The sequence below is a fragment of the Pogona vitticeps genome, chromosome 2 (genome assembly GCF_051106095.1).
Source record: "Pogona vitticeps strain Pit_001003342236 chromosome 2, PviZW2.1, whole genome shotgun sequence".
NCBI lineage: Eukaryota > Metazoa > Chordata > Lepidosauria > Squamata > Agamidae > Pogona > Pogona vitticeps.
In genome coordinates, this window is record NC_135784.1 from 263,748,539 (window position 1) to 263,766,655 (window position 18,117).

General features: G+C 38.2%; 1 protein-coding gene across 1 annotated transcript in view; it reads left to right on the forward strand.

The window, feature by feature from the left end:
* Positions 1-8,012, forward strand: part of ST8SIA4 (ST8 alpha-N-acetyl-neuraminide alpha-2,8-sialyltransferase 4) — a 129,962-nt gene extending 121,950 nt beyond the window's left edge. Inside the window, exon 5 of the mRNA XM_020794409.3 lies at positions 516-8,012. Within this exon, the coding sequence (XP_020650068.1) occupies positions 516-798 (283 nt within the window). The 3' untranslated portion in view covers positions 799-8,012. The remainder of the gene's footprint in view (positions 1-515) is intronic.
* Positions 8,013-18,117: the final 10,105 nt, after the last annotated feature.

Below are 18,117 nucleotides of genomic sequence, written 5' to 3' on the forward strand. Positions count from 1 at the left end.
GATTAGGATCTATGTAGGCATAAGGGTGGTTCAGAGCACTGAATCTCTCAATCATCATACTTGTGAGTGGGGTCCCACTGGGCAGGCTAGATAAAGGATCTCTGATGGGAGCAAACACATAGGAGAGTGGATAACACAGAGATGGGAGGATGAATCAGGAGTATCCTGCTGGCATGGGAGATGAGAGGTGAATCCTTTTTCCTTTATACCATTTCCTGATGTAAGTCCCAGCTTTTGTTTGCTTCATGAAAGAATGTGGTCTAGTGCTCAGAGTGATAGATTGGAACCAGGGAGATTCAGGCAGGTTATAAACGTAACTATTAATAAATTATGGGTATTTTGAGAGAGGATGCATGCAACAATTTGTATTTAAAGCCAGTTTATGGCATCAGGAACTTTTAAACAAAGAAGAAGGTAAGGAATTCTTTAAGAGTGTTGGTTCTCGAGCTGAAACAAAACATCTTAACAATCAAATGTGTGTCTGTTAATTTTCCTTTTTATTTTAACTCTTGCAGTTACTGGCTGACCAACAAGGTTTTCATCAAGCGACCCAGCACAGGACTTCTCATGTACACGCTTGCCACGAGGTTCTGCGATGAAATTCACCTATATGGATTCTGGCCCTTCCCAAAGGATATGAATGGAAAACCAGTCAAGTATCATTATTACGATGACCTAAAGTATCGATACTTTTCCAATGCCAGTCCCCATAGGATGCCATTAGAGTTTAAAACTTTAAATGTGTTACATAACAGAGGCGCACTTAAATTGACCACGGGGAAATGTGTACAGCAATAAAGCACAAGTCAAGTACAAAAAGGAAAGGAAAGAAAATGGGCTTCATTATTCAGATTTGGAGGAGCATCTGTGGGATCAAAGCAGTGGATATAATCCCAGTGCACTGTAACAAGCCATTGGAGAACAAGGAAGCGCATCAGAAGGACTCCATAACCAGCTAATATTTTACCTTTTGAAGTGCTAAATCTTGAGTGCAATGGTCCGAGCAAGTGCCATTTTCACTAAGAACAAAGCTTGAATGTATAAAAGCGGTAGTGTTTACAAGATCCAGTGATGCATTCATCACCTATTAAGGAACCAGTTTATTGAGTATTCATCTGCCACCACCTTGTCAGGTGACATAGAAAGAAATACCAAAAGGTGAGATCTAGGCATAAACAAAATGCAAACATACGGCGGCCAAAATGATAAACCTTAAAAAAAAACAAATGGTGGAATTGGCAAAGTAGCAAGTGACAAAAAGATCAAGCAAAATGTCTTCAATCAAGAGAATGACTGACTTTGTATTATAATACTTCTCTCTCTTTATTTCCCTGCTCCCCGTTTTTAAAATCGTCATTCATTTTCTATGGTGTTTGGGTATTGACACCCCCAAGGGATTTCAAAAAGATAACAATATGAACCTTTTGACTAATCTTCAAGAAGTGGTCTTAGAAGGATTTACTTTTAAAGAAAATCCCCTATACAGTACATTTAAAAATCTGTGTCCTGTTTTATTGTTCAGCTTATGCTTGACATATGTATGCGGTACAGCTGAAACAGCCTCCATGTAATGACTTACTGCTGCTGTAACATACAGAGAGCTGACCACCAGGTTTTGCTGGAGAGGCTCTGTACCAGCACTGCCTGCAGTATGCGGTGGTGACAAAGGTGGCGTAAAAATATTCATTCTACCCCTACAGAGTTGCAGGGCTGGGGTGGGAGGGACAAGCATAACTTCACAAAAGCTGTGTTTGAGCAGTATAACTTGTAGCTCAGGGCTTAGTGTCTCCCATTTGCTTTATGTCCATCTTTCCCCACCCGTTTCCTTCTAGATATACTGTATTGGACTACAACTTTTATTCTCATCCAGTTGCACCCACTGAATCTGTGGCTGATAGTAATTCAGTCAAAGACACCTGAAGGTCAAGGGAGACTGTTCTAGGTGCTTCTGTTCAAGCAAGGCAACACATTAAACATGTAGTTATTTTTTAAATAGTGTCTTCATAATACTGGGCTCTTTTTTGTGAAGAAAGAAAGTGTAACTGTTGGAACTAAGTACAGATTGCAAGCATATTTGACGTTTGGCCATTTTCTAATTTCCTCCTGAACCTACCCAATCTACCAGCTGCTCTAGAACAGGTGCTGTTTATTGCAGTAAGTCACACCTGTTCTAGAGCAGCTAGTAGAGAGATTCTTCCATCAGATGGGTGTGTGGTTGCCCGGTCCAGATTAGGAAGAGGTGCTGGAACCGTGCCTGATGCTCTTCAAAAGAAAAAATTGAGAGGAAAAACCCCTCAAGCATATTTGTTGTAACTTGTAGTTTAGCTAAAGGTTCAAGCCTTAACAAGAGCAAAAAAAAAAGTAAGTTGGCCCTACACTTACTGTTTATTTATAGATTGTTCATTTCTACGGCAAATAAGGATGATGTTGTTGACAAGCAGGTGCCCTTACATTTGGTACCAAAGATTATGCTGATTTTGTAATTGACATAGGATTATTTACTTTCTGATGTTGAAAAGGTGTACATTTTGTACTGTGTACTGTTGTGCTGCTGAAGAAACTGCTTTCAGTCACTTTTATTTCCTGTTAAAATGGTGTCTCTGTGTTTGATGAACAAATTATTTATTTAGACTTCACTCCTTTTATGTTCACCTTGAATATTTTTACCATCCAAATGGATGCTCCCTTTTTTCTTATGTCTTTGCTTAAGATAAGATAATTGATTGAAAATAACAGAAATAAGATGTAACTCTGAAACTTGGTTTTGCGTCTCGAATGGTCCCCTTCCCCATTTCCTTTAACTTACCTATGTGTAATAGTGCTGGACAATATGCCCATTTCCCCAACTTTATAATGTTCTGATAATCAGTAGATAATTCCACCGTTCCCTTGATTTTTCTCTTCTTCTGAGCTCTACTTTCTATTATTATTTGGAAGACAAGACATTCTGTTGCTGTGGTTTTGTTCCATGAGAGAGAGAATTATTAATGGCACCAATATAGTATAGCTGGTTTGTAAGTAGAATGGCTGCATACCTTGAAATATCCAAAGTTCTGAAGCAAAATTAATGAGTGATTTCAGCTTCCAAGAATGGAGGTGAGGGAATTAAATTCTGATTTCTTTGCCCGTTTATCTCAGATTTCTACCATCTCCATAGGAAAAAAACACTGATGAAGAGGAAATAGATTAGATTTTCATTGGATTGTAGGAAGACTAGGCTGACAGTAGCATTTCATCTCACATGAATAATCTTGAGCTCATGTGACTACCTTACAGATCACAAGTTCTAAGGTTGGTATATTTCTAAGCCTCTGTTTTACACCTCACTCCACTGGGTTACAATCATTTTTGGTAGTACTGTAGCAGACATTTCTTCCACGAGAAACTTTGACCATCCTTTTGAAAGAAATTCTTGAAACGGAATTTCAAAGAAGCAGTATTTTCAGTTATACTTGTCTGGATAAGCTTCGGGATTCTTGAGCTTCCCTTACGTCTTTGGTGGATAAAAGGTATATGTATGTGTGCATCCCTCCAACTTCTCACCCTTGAGTTAAAGCCCAGAAAAATATACCATACGGTTACTTATTCTGCAAAGATTTTCATATCCAGAATCACTGACCAGCTAGAGAACCTGCAGTATTGAAGAAATGTGAAATACAAAAAGAGAGGGACCAGCACTGTCAGGCACCGTCCAAGGTTACAGTGAGCTCAAAAGCCTGTAACTGAAATAAATTCTAAAGGGCCCTGGAAATGAGGTAGAAAAACTGAAGTCCCTTTCATGAAGAAATAAAACTTACGAGAAATAAGATGATGCATTACTCCACAAAAGTAGTAGCTTCAGCTTTTTCCTGGAGATGGACATAACACTTTCCTTGCTCCTACATGCTACTGGACCCACAGGGAAGGTGCCGTATTACAGAAACAAAATGTATCTACCATGGCCCCTCAAAATGTAATATTGGGAAGTCTGGGGAAGGCGCAAAATGCTGCAGTTTTTCAGAAGACTTTTTTTCCTGAAGTATGTCCTGAAGTTCCATTTTTCCTTACTTTCCTAAAAATAAAGAGCTTTTCTGCATAATTATTTCCAAACTTTCTCACCATTTGCGGGGGTTGCTTTCCTGCTAGCAACTCCACAGTGCTCTAGAATGACACTAGGGGAGAGGGGACTGTAGAGAACACAGAAAAGAACAATCGTGTGCTACAGTTTTTGCTGATGGGGAGTCCCACCTCTGAGAAATTGCCAGAAAAATGTTTATTTCCTTTGTTTGTTCAGAACATAGTGATTTTAAACCAGTCCAGCCTGACAGGCCGTTAAACTGTAAATTTATATACAGTCACCATGAAGAAGTTAGAACTAGTGCCATTATTGCCACAACCTTGTGTTTCATATTGGTGTATTCTTTTTCCCTCTTCCTCAGGCTATTCCCACATGTCCGTAATTAAACAGTGCTAAAAAATGTTTAAAACCACTTTCAGTGTTTTCTGTCTCTGGGTTTTTCCATCACCAGAAGAGTTGAGAGCTCAAATCTGATGTCAGTATTTAAGTAAAGTTAGACTATAGAAGGAAGAACAAGAAGCCAAATTGTGCTATACAGATGAACAAATTAGTTTATGTTTTACATTTTTGTGGACTCAATCAATCAGTTGCACGGATCATTGTTCTCAGTTTGCACAAGTATACACATAGTTGTATAGTAAATCAGAAGGACTGAAATGCAGAAAGTACACAGTGTTGCTTAGCAAAACAATAGTTGGTTAGTTAGACAGATGTCTTTGCAGCGATGAGCCAGTAAACACCCTGTAATATAATAAAGCATATTTATCCATTTTCAAGTCAGAAGAGAAAAAGATGATGAATTCTTGTTCAGCTTGTTTAGTGTTGAAAAACTGTAACATTCAAGGATGACTACCTTAAGGTCACTATCCTCAGGGACAGAAGTATTTTCCAAGCAATAATTTCCTATAATTTAGGGCTGAGGAAAGTTTCTACTCTAGTTTTTCTTCAACCTAGTTAGCACAGCCATTAGTAAAGTGAGAATATTTTCACAACATCGAGGACCACATATTCCCAATCTCTCATTAAGACAGACTTGAACCCCTAAGCAGTTTTAGCTAGGCATAAACTCTTTGTCCACAATGGGACCAGAGAGGAAAACAAATTGAGAGAGATTTGTACTACAATTCCCAAAAATACCCCAGTTAACATAGCCAGTAGCCATACACTGGCTGGAATATTCTGGAAGCTGTAACGTTAAAAAAAATATTCTCTTTCTTAGTGGGACATTACTTTTGAGCAAAAAGTATAGGCAAGTATTGTGAAAGTGACAAATAAATGAAGTCTGGTTTAAAAAAGGGAAAAGATTTAGAAGATACCAGTGCAAGTTAAAATATACAGTGTTGAAAATATACAGTGTTGAGCCTGTTTTTAATTTTTATCATAACTAATTGAAGATTTATAATGACCTAGGGATCAAGATATCACAACTGATTTTTTTTAATTGGCACTGCCAACTTGGTCAGGTTTTGGTTTGTGTAAAACATATAAAAGGCAAGATAGCACAACCCATGTCTCTTGTTATTTGTCAGAATTAGTAGCTCTTGCTGATTTTCAGGGACGTGAGTACTGTACACATTCAGTTTTCCCTGAACAGCAGGATTATTGCATTTAATCAGGAGGAAGCTGATCAAAGTTTCTTGCCTTGTGAAGGGTTTACTTGTCAATTTTGAATTGCAAATGGTCATCATGACACCTTCCAAAACTTTAATTATGACCCCATGAAGAATTCTTTCAATTATGTTGACCCATCTCAAAAAATCTATTCTAGCCATTTTCATCTCCAGTAAGGTCAGGTCTTATTTAAAGCTAATCAGTCTTAACTGCCTTTTCAAATCAACTTACTGAATATACTTGATACTCAAAATAATGTGGGTGCCTCCACACAACATACTATTGCCAGGAAAATTAATTCCCCTTCAGCTAATCTCAGTGAGATCAAAGAAACCTGAGTAGGAAGTAAGATGCTATCATTGTCCCTGCTAATCACAATGTCTTGGCCTTCATCTCTTTAAGCCTTGGCTGCATTTGCTAAATAGTCAATTATAGTCCATGCTTTCCCACAACATAGTAATTTGCTGAATTGATGCCATGAATACTTGCTGCAATAGTTTTCCCCTTCCATATTGTACAGCACTATTCCAATATTCCTAATATGCAAAACTTAATACACACCAATGGGAAAATCTCTAAAAATGCAAAATAGAAAAACTAATTGTTTTGGATAATTTTGCTCATAAATGTTTTACATTGTGTGTTTATCATTCTTGCTTTTGTTTCATTTTGTTAGAAACTCTGGAGTTCCTAAGATTGTTCAGACAAATATCTGATATTTTTACTTCTTCCCCCCCCCCCCCCCGCTTTCTTGTTCCCCTGTTAAAATGTGAAGTCTAGTCAACTGAATTTGGATCCCGAACAGATAGCTTTCTGTTTTGCAATACTCCACAATGTCTTTCAAAAAGAAAGAAAGCAATTGAATCCAAACTTAGTTGTACTGAGAGTATAGCCACTGATATCTATGTTAGTCATGAACGAATTTCTTATCTTGTTTATCTTGTTTTCATTGGCCAGAATCTTCTTGCCCTATTTGCCATGGGCAGTGCTGTCTTGTGTAATGCAACTTTTCTGGAGCTTACTCTAGAAGAAAGGGGGGGGGGCAATCTTGACTTACAACAGATCTTTATATTCTGATTGTCTTGAACAGAATAATGACCTGAGGATCGACTCCGGTGCTGGGCTGTCTTGGTGGATCTGGAGGCCATATTTCTGCGCTCAGACCTTCCTGGGGCCACACAGATTATCAAAATTCAGAAAGAGAGACAAACTAGAGTTTAGAAGCCCATTGTTATTTTTTTAAATGGGAATTGTTTTAAATCATTTTCAAAAGTGTTAAATGGTGAATAAGGGCCCTGCAGTCTACTTAAAATTGGTTCCCAGTAATTTATGGGAATGGAAATTCATGTTTTCTTGAGTAAGGGGGAAAGGGATAGCAGGTGGCCTCAGAAACAACCTGGGGGGGGGGGCGATTTTGCCTACCCTGGTCTACTCCAAGCATGGCAAGACCTAGATCCAAGCTTGAGTTTGAAGACATTTTCCTTCTGAATTATAAGGCCACACACCCTTTTACCATCTCATTAAAAGTTCACAGGGGTTTCAACAATTAGTCTACTTTGAGGCAACGTTCAGCAGTGGTTACAATGTCCTTTGAATTCCCACTGTATTGTAGATGTGTGGCGTCATAAGATTTTCAACCCTCATGATGCAGTCCAATAAAGTGAAATTTATCCCCAGACAGATAATGACATTTACATGTCATTCTTTAGTTCAGCATATCATTCAGGATCTCATCTGCTGAACTCCCTATCCATAGCTTGGTCTGTGTTCCTGATAAATGAGACCAGCTAGGGGGAGGGATGGGGGGGGTACGTGGATAACAAATGACCCCACTTTTTTTTTTACTGTAACTGAAGAGTTGTGTTCTGATTCAGTGGGAAGGGGGAGAGTTACAAACTGTTGCTGGGCACAAGGTACACACATATCTCTTATGCTGAGCAATTTCTTTTCCTTCCTTTCTTCCTTCCTTCCTTCCTTCCTTCCATCCTTCCTACCTACCTACCTACCTACCTACCTACCTACCTACCTACCTACCTACCTACCTACCTACCTACCTACCTACCTACCTACCTACCTACCTAAAAGAATACTGATGTCCTGGATAGGCTAAAAGCACAATTGTTTTGATTGTATATATTAGAGGAAGCAAGTTGGCAGAAGGCAACTTTCCTCAAGAGTACTACTGGTATTGAGTATACCCAGGTCCCATTTGTGTGCACTGTTGGGATATAGTCTGTCTGGATCATCTTGTCTAATGCTGTTAAGTATGATTTTATGTACAGTTGATGTTTAATACTTTGTTATTTGTACAATCTGTAAAATAAATTAAACTTTTTTTCAGTAACATTCCTCTTTCGTTCAAATGTTGTACCCTGTTCTTTTCAACCATGAGCAGTAAGTTAATTTCAATGAAGGGATACTGCTCAAATTTTTATGGTAAGCATTTGAAAGGAGTAGCTGTGTTAGTCTGTGCAAGTATACTAACACAGGCCAGGTACAAACCAAAATTTAATTTTTTGAAAAAAGTAGTGCTACCTTAACTAAGTTTGATAGATAGACAGGTAGGTAGGTAGGTAGATTAGATAGATAGACAGACAGACGGACGGACGGATAGACGGACGGATAGACGGACGGATAGACAGATAGATAGATAGATAGATAGATAGATAGATAGATAGATAGATAGATAGATAGATAGATAGATAGATAGATAGATAGATAGATAGATAGATAGATAGATAGATAGATAGATAGATAGATAGATAGATATGTGAGTTTTCTTGTTGGACAAGTTCATTTCATCAGTCTTATTAAAAAAGTATAAAACTTGGTCTTTAATGTGCCACCACATTCCTGTCTCTCTTTTTTTACATTTTATTTTTATTTTGTGTTTACTTATAATATTTGAAAGGAGAAATGTTATAAAAATTTCATCCTGTATGGAGTAGCACTTAAATTTCAGTGTAAAATTCAGTTTTCATAAATCATACTACATATTTCAGATGTTGTACAGAGTAAAAAGTAGCTAATTGGGTAGCACAGTGAGTTTGGCATCTGGCTGCAGAGCCAGAGGCTGGGATTTAATTCTCCATTGTGCCTCTGGTGAGAAAAGCCACTATGTGTAGCCTTGGGCAAACTGTAGAGTCCCAGAGGTGCCCCCAGAAGACAGGAAGGGCAAATAACTTCTAAGTACTAGAAAACCCCTGAAAAAGTTGACTTGACAACATACAGTTAGTGCTTGCACAGTAAACAATGTCTAGCAGCCACAAAAGACCTTGCAAATACAAACTAAATCCTTAAATGTAGTGAATGCATATAGGGTTATTTTTCAAGTGTTTATAGAGGATGCTAGATTTTAATGAATCCTCTCATATCTTTCCAAAACAGAAGGAAAAGTAGGATGAATAGAAAATAAAGCAGAGAAGTACATTCATATTTTATTTTATTTTTGAACACTACCCTAATATAAGGCTGCATCCAGACTTAAAAAAAATACTGAGTACAACATTTAAAATGAATTGAATTTTAATTAGTTGGAACTAATTTCCATTGGTTATACTAGGTCTGTTCTGAATATGGCTGGGTCTGGATCCAACCCATTGTTGTTGGGTTTGTTTGTTTGTTCGTTTTTTTGTATTTCTTACACTAATCTACAAATATGAGTTATAGGCTTGCTTTCTTTGTGTGGGAGAAAACATCATCTCATTTCCCAAAGAGTGTGTATATCATGATGCATCGTCATTTCTGAAAATCTCAGTTCTTCTCACTACGCATGGTTTCAGAATCAAACTAAGAGAAAGAAAGAAAAATGCACCCAGCAGTGGGAAAGACTTGTTATCTCAAGGGGGTGAACAACATGAAATATTTGCCAGGGGGGAATAATTAAAAAAGGAGAAGAAAAAAATATTTAGTTTGGTAGTATACTTCAGAGGAATTAATGAGAGCTCCAAAGATATAAGGCAGTTAACATTCTGGACAAGTACCGACAGAACAGCTATTGTACTTTTGAAATGCCTTCTTTCAGTTGTTTCCTGCAAACATAAAAAAATATGAGATGGAAGCATAGGCACACCCAGTGGATTCACCCATATTGTCACTAAGACTGGCCTGTTCTTCCACACAGTTGCCACAAAATCTGAAGGTTATATAAGATATTAAAAGGAAATATGCATGTCTTCCTACTGTAATCTTTTCTCTTCAAAGACACAATTCCTTTAAACTCCATGCCTGACAAGTCTTGCAAAAGAGTTTACATCCTGAAAACTAAACTAACTTGCACTACAGAGAGAGAGCTACATTTTTGCTAGGATAAACAAAATATATTGTACCCCCTTAAAGAAGCTCTGCTTCTAATGACATGCTAAGTATTGAATTATTTGATCCTGAAGTTATACAGCTGTTTATGCATAGGTGCTCCATGCAGTTTGGAATCCTGGCCTTGTGAGCTGTTGAATGGGTAAGCCTACAGACAAATTGTCCTATAAGCCTTGTTGTAAATGCACAAAGGCCAGGTATAAAGCAAATAGGGGACAGTGGTGCTAAGGGCAAAGGTCCCAGATGTTCTTCCCCTGTGCCTATCTATGGTATCAAATCAACTAACAAGAGTTTCAGTCCGAGCAAAGGGCTCAGAACATTTGCTTAATAGCCAGCTCTAAACAGTGAGGGGACACGCACCCATGTTGCATTATCTCAGGCCAGAGACAAACTTCTTGGATTAGTGATGCACAGAATATCATGGTTTGTCAAATTCATCTGATCCAGATCAACTCTGTTACCTCTGTAAGGCGTAACTATGGATTCTGTTTTGAAGATGTGGAAGTTCTTCGTTTCTTCTCAAATGGCTACAGATGCTGCAGTTGTTTCTCACTTCTCTGCCCCAGCTCCAGAGTTGCCAATTTCTTATTCAAACGAACAGAAACATTCAAGGCTGGAGCCCTGCTTTTTCTAATTGTATACACAAATGTTTAATTATCAGGTGTCATCTGCACAAGTGGGTATTTTACACATTGAAATTCCCATTTCATTGGATTGGGCATAATTTGGCCAGACACTCACTGCATGGAGCACATCACTTGAGGAAATGCCAAAGATCTCTTGAATTAGCAGAAAAATTGAAAGTGATGCCATTTTTTGTTTATCAGGTAAAAAACACAAGAAGTTTATAAGATCTGACATTCACTGTTCCAATTCTCAGGCTAAGAATTACTGTTACAGAAATATTACTTGGGAAAGAAAATGGCAAAACAGTTTGCTTGGTTATACTCAACACCACGTGTTGATCTGTCTCTCCACAATGATCCTTATGATTTTCCCTGTATCCTTTCCAAATAGACTATCTCTGTTGCCTGCCAGAAAGAGGGCACCAGAAAAGCTGTTCAAATATTTAGGGGAATTTTGCTGTTTGAAGATTACTCTTACTTTTCACCAGGGTATCTCCCTCTCTCTCCATTTTCCTCTCCCCCACCCCCACAACCGAGGCCAATGCTGTAGTTCTAATTTAGAATTTAAAGGCAAGAGTAAGGGGTACCTTTCTTAGACCACTAAAATGACAAAGAAATGCTAGCCTTTGGCAAGTCTACATTTTCCTCAGGTGGGGCAGAAAAAGCACAAGAGTTCCAAAAACCGTGGCTAGGTATCTATGCCAGTTTCAAAATGAGGGCCGCAAAGTCAAGCCAAAAGTGTCAGTTTTAAATTTCCCCCTCTAGCAATGATGCAATCCCGTTGTGTACATTTGTGTACATCTATGGCAATTGATCTCTAGTTCAGAAACAACGGTCGAAATCCTGTTGCTTAGTAAATCTCTAGATTAGACCCACTGAATCAAAGGAAATGACAGAGGGGTTGACTCACCAAATTCCCAATGATTCAATGACCCTATTCTAGTTGCAGTTGACTATGCTAAGACACAGGTTTTCAGCCACTGTTTAGAGGAAGAGGCACATCCCACCTATATCAAGAATCAGAGAAAGCACCTTGAAAAGTATTGTTCCCAGAGGAATATTTTTTCCTCACTATTCCTAATCATTGTCAAAAATTAGTCCACTGTTCCGTCTAACCAATGTCTCTTTCATATCACTGAACTCCCTTTGTTTACACCCAAGATTTATACAGCAACATAGAGAAATGCTTACCATAACTATCCATTAGGCGAACCAATGGATAAACATCACAAAACAACAGCCTGCCTCAGCTAGCTCTTAATTTTACTAAATTAGACAATTAATGAAGCCTTTTTGTCTAAAATACATTATTCTATCAGGGCATGCCTTTTTTTAAAAAAAGAGAGAAAGAGTCTAATGCATTTCAAATAAATTATTTCTTTTTTAGATAGCTAGTTTGGGGAGAATAATTACAAAGCCATCCACCACTTTCAAAGAATGAGATAACAGTGTCTAATGTGGACCCTGTTTATCTCTATTCAGATATAAAATTACAATTATTTTAGCATTAATTCATATAGTTTTCTATTTTCTTCTCTCTAAAAGAGAGAATTATCAGTTCACAAATGTGATGCTAATGCACAGCTAATGGAGAAATATCTTTTCCTTCATTAAAATGTGTCTATGGTAATCTCTCTTCTGAACTACTGTATATGTCCAAGATCATTTGTCTACTGGAAGGGTTATTAAACAAAAAGTGGAATGCAACAAACGCCCATATTTAGTTCATTTAATTTTTTCCAGCAATAAGCTGTGGCAAAGCACAGCAAAAGGGTAACAACCAGAAATAATACAGTAAACCCAGTGAGACAGCAGCCAAGCAGGTAAAACAAAGCAATCCCATAAAGGAACCATGGATCACCGTCAAGCAAAGCTCAGGGTAAATCTAGATGAAACTTGTAGTTTACATTAGAAATGGTGCTTCCATGAGTGATAAATGACACATTGCAGCCTAGGATGTTTTTCCTCACTTCCGTATCTTGTCTTCCAGCATGCTTTGTTTTGCGATTGGTCATTGGGAGCCACACATGGGTTTAATTTGCAGGTTGCTGAGGCACAGGCTACTAATGAAGTCTCTTGTGGTGATAATCACAGAACACTTCTATTTATATGCTAAGCAGATTGTCTGGCTTGATCATCAGTGATAAGCATCAGGATCTCAGTCCTCATGCATGTCAAGATTTCCCCCCCCCCTCCTGTTTTGCAGTTGCAAGGGGATCAGATCAGCTCCACCATTAAGCAGAGCAAGGCAAGTAGGGAACTGTAAAAGATATTCTTGGTTGATGGATTTCTTACACATTTCACCTGACACCTGTGGGCAGATGTGTATGCCATTTGTTTTCACCTGGAAAACTGTACATTTCCAGGTTTCTGAAGTGTTGTTCTTCGAAATGGAAAAAAAAGTGTTCAAAGACATGCTCACATTTCAAAAAGGTGCTGGAAACATCATATATTTCTAAAATTTTCACAAACATTTCAGGCAGTGGGATCATATGTCCATTAGTGCATCCTTGCAAAAAAAAAGTGCCAAGAAATGCGTATTGCTGCACAGGAAATACTGCACTGTACTAGCATGGAATGGCAGTTGCCTAAAGCAACTGATTCAGAGTGGGAGCATCCACAGATTCAAAGCATTGTGGAAAGCATGGCAAAAAATCAATTGTACTGTGGACTACCCTCCCACAAGGCCAAACCCTCCTAAATCCACGTGTTGTTCAAACAGCTGGCCAAGAAGCATCTGCCCAATTAAACAGGTAGATGATATTGATTAATTTTAACACATTTTTCCATCCTCTTTCTTTCTTTCTTTCTTTCTTTCTTTCTTTCTTTCTTTCTTTCTTTCTTTCTTTCTTTACGTTTTGCCACGTGGCAGCTGAAGACACGAATGTTCCAAAGCTTCTGCTGAGACGACTACCTTGCCTTGGTACACTGTCAGTAAATTTTAATAAGTATATAATTTTGGAATTACCCACAAGAACTTGGTGCACAGCCTGAAGAAGTGGAACTATCATTGACAGCTAGCTGTTTGGTTTGGTTTAGTGGTGCAATAAAAGTATCACATATTCCTGTATTTGCATTGTTTTGGAGACCACACAGCCTTTTTCTGATTTTTTTTCTGAACTGTGTATGATATTGTAGAATGGCCAGTCAGAGCGCAAAGGAAAGAACAATGTGTGTTCTTGAACATCATGGACACTTGCATCAGACAAACAGTACTGCATGTTGAGGAAAGCATCCACCAGGTAAAACTATTGATTTGGCTTTAATTTGGCTGAAATTTGCTTTTCCTAGTCGTCTAAATAATGTTTTTTTTTAAAAAAAAAATCCCAACTCTGATGGGGATGTGCCATGCTTCCAGGTTATCTGGTTTTCCCTAGCCAAATAGAAATCCTTTGAGTTTCAAAAGGAAGGGGGAAGGGGGAAATGAGGGGGTTCAGAGTACTTGGCAAGCCTTTGTTTAAGGAGTTGGGTGATAAACTATTTCATCTCAGAAGCTAAACCTGGCCCCAACAACACCCATGAGACTTTGGGACTTTAGTAAAAGCATATAACTTTGGAACTATGCACAAGATCTTGGTACACAGACTGAAGAAGATCAATTATCATTGAAAGCTAGCTGTTTTGGGGTTTGGGGAAGGGTTTTTGGTGGTCCAATAAAGGTACCACCTCTTCCTGCATTTGTATTGTTTGGGGGACCATGCAGCCTTTTCTTGATTTTTTTTCTGTCACTAAGAGTTGCACCTTAAATTAACCATTATACACCAAGATTTAAAACAAGCATATAGGCTTGCATTATGTGAGTTGTGGAATATTTTCTGACCCCAAGGACAATTTCCATGGAACAAAAAGAATGAAATTCTTTTTCTTTCTGTTTGGATGACAGAGTGAAAATTCAGACTGTAAATGGTTGTAGAAGATCTGATATGGGGGGATCTGAGTAATAACACTATTTAGGATGGAAGGATAAGTTAATTGAAAGCTAAATTATTTTGTGGGGCAGGAAACTTTGGTACTTGTTGCTAATGCTCCACTTTCACCTTGTAAAAATCAGTTGTGAAACCTCAAGCAAACAATCTGGTTGGATAGTGCAGCAGCAGACATGGAGTTCAAGGGGATCTGAAAAATTGATCTTTTAGACCATGTGGCTGGAAAAAAATCTATGCTGCATGTAAACAGGTTTCTGCTGCCACCTTCTCAGCTGGCATGCTAGCAAAACAGCAAGCAGAAGCAGGAAACATGCAGTGCAAGAAGAGGAAGAGGATGGGACAATAGTGCAGGGCTTGTTCAAAATCCTAGTGGCAGGAAAAAGGGCCTTTGTTAATTGGTTAGTGCTGAAAGATAGATGGTAGCCTTAACCCCCCAAAAGTACCTCCCAACCACACCTACTGCTAAACAACATGCAAGATTGTTAATTCTCCAACAAAGAGTTATTGTTTCCTTTAACCAAGAAGCACCCAGACTGATCACATTTTTCTTTTTCCAAAGAAGAGAGTGAGATCAAGCAGATCTCTCCATGTTTTTTCTGCACACAAAAAGGGAATGACCAAATTCCAAATCCCTAAAAAAAGTCCTTCTCTGGCATTGAGAAGCAGAAAAACTCTGAAAAAGAATTTTTTTTGTTTAGCTACCACGGCCAAAAAAAGGTTCAATTCGGCAGAATTAACTTCCCTGCTGAAGCTGTTCCTTTTGGTGATGGTAGCTGGACTGAAGCAATGCTGGTGTGGCAGGAGAGTGACCCAAGACTTTTGAGGTTGGGGATATTACCAGATAAGAAACAGAAGTATTGTGATGAGAATCCCTATGCAGAGTTCAAGTGTTCTTTCCCCAGTTATGTAACATTTTGTAACATACTACCAACAGACAATCTGGGAAAATGATGTCAGTGAGACAGTAATACGGAAATGGTTAGATATTGTCAGAGAAGAACAAATAGACTTTCAACCCACAAAAACAAATGTTGTAGAACAGTGGTTCCCAACCTTAGATAACCCAGGTGTTCTTGGACTGCAATTCTCAGAAGCCTTCATCATCAGCTGTGCTGGCCAGGGTTTCTGGGAAATGCAGTCCGAGAACACCTGGGTTACTCAAGGCTGGAAACTACTGTCATGGAAGAACAAACAAGCACAAAGAGCCAGTCTAAATGCAGGGAAAATGAGTATCTGGCTGGACTTGCTGGGATTCCATGGCCAGATGGTGACAAGAAACATCTGTAGAATGAAAAGGAAGGAAGGAAGGAAGCAGAAATGCTTAGTTCCTCAGAAACTCAGAGAGAAGAAGGAATGAGAAAATATAATGCTACCAGTAGCCCTCAAATACATTTGCAGATGTATCGTATTTTTATTTGATAGCAAGCAAATGATGTCACACTATGGAATAATTATGAGGGGGAAAAAGAATATTGATTCTTGAATGTTACAGATGCTAAGATATATAGTTATCTAGAATCCTCCAAAACCTTTGAAATCTTGTAATGTGGAATATCTTTCAGTCAGAAAGAAATGGATGGAGTCAAAGCATCTCTCTTCCCACAGCAATTGTCAGCTCTCCACAGGAGGTTGCCAGCCTTGTGCATTTTAACTTCTTCATGACAAGAACCACGATATGTGTTCCCCAGCAGGGAATTTCAATCAGTTCTGTTTGAACACATACCTCAAATAGTTTTCTTGGAAGAGTGAAAATAGTACTGCATTCTGCCATATTGTCCTAGAAAAGCTGAATTTTTTAAAAAAAAAAAAACCCTCTGGAATGGCTTCTGCTAAACCACTTTTGGCTTGAACATGAAATAGATTATAGCAAATTAAACTTCTTTTCAGATGACAACTTTCCTCTCTTCAAATTACTTACTTTTTTCAAAACATTGAAGTACAAATTGAAAGCAAAGGCATGATTGTATACCACTATTGTTATTTATTTCAAATGTAATTTCTATTCAAACATTTATTTTAATACCAACCAAGTGCTACATATTGTATGGAACTTATAAATGAATGAGGCAGGAATATTTTACATAGTTACATGGACGTATTATTTTTCTGAACTCAGTAGGACTTGATGGCTGAAATCCTGTCAGTTTGCTTACTGTAAGTAAAAACGTTTTTAGAGAGTTTTAGAGTTTTTAGAGAGGATTCAATTCTTCAAAAAACTCCACTTTAGGAATGTGGGATTTTGTGCTTCAGTACCTATAATTAAAAATGTCAGGAAATGGAACAATGTTGTTGCACAGTATCATGCCTGCAAAAGGATGCCAAGCTTTGCATAGCAAACGGCATCCTGAATATTGAGAACACACATGGCAGCAGTCAAAATGGTCTACAGGATACATTCTTCTGCTCACTACCATTCACACTTGTTGAAAAACAGCCGTGACAAACCAATATGAGCAGATGGGTCAATTAGTTCATCCATCTCCAATTCTAACAAAAATGTCTTCTCACCAAGACATTTTCACCAACTGACAGAGTTCTGCTAGCTGATGTTCTGCAGAGGTGATGGTGGGAAACACATAAGCTCTTCTCACCATCATTACTGCCACAGAGTAAACCCTGCATTATTTCATATCTCTTTCAGTGGGCAAGGGTATTGAGGATTTGTTATATTATTAATAGATGGAAACATCCCCTATCTTAGGCACTAACTACATTTTGATATTGCTACACTTTTCATTACTATTTTATTTTATTACTGTTTCTTAAGATGGTAGAAAGTACAATTGAACTCTCTGAATCTAAAATAGTGAATTAATTTTAAACAACCAACATCCAACTGGACATAACATTATTTTTAAGAATATTAAGATGATGCTTTATCTTAATTTGAATTTCATTGAAAGCCTTTGTAAATGTACAAAATATTATGATTTTATCACAACCTGTTAAGCTGTTGTAGTAGCATTGTGTAATGTTGTATCAGCTATTTTAGCTCAAGTGATTTGTGACTCAAATTTTATTTTTAATTACTTTCTACTGATGACACAAATAGACCTATCCAGTTAGAGATAGAGAAAAGTGGGACTGGGGGGGGGGACTGGGGAGATTCACCCAGTTCAGGGTGGAGAGTATGCCAAATCAGGAAACACAATTCTGTATCTGGATGTTAGAGCCAATGCTTGGAAAAGTTGCTTTGGGGACTACAACTCCCAGAATCCTTCAGATATCATCATCAGTAGCCATACTGGCAGGGACATGTTTGTTTGTTCATTTGTTTAAAATATTTTAACCCAGCCTATCTCTTTAAAAAGACCCAAGGCAGCTTTTGGATAGATCAGTGAGTTGGAGTACCTGGCTAGAGTGCAAGGGACTGAGAGTTCAATTCTCCACTGTGCCCCCCCGGAATAAAGCCAGGCTGCATTGCACTGGGTAAGCTGCACAGTTCTAGGCAGCCACCAAGAGAAAAGCAGTGATAAATCACTTTTAAGTACATGCGTAGAAAATCAGAAGTGTTGCTGTGCGTCAGATTTGACTTGACGGCACACAATTAATTAATCAAACACAAAACAAAACCCAAATCTGA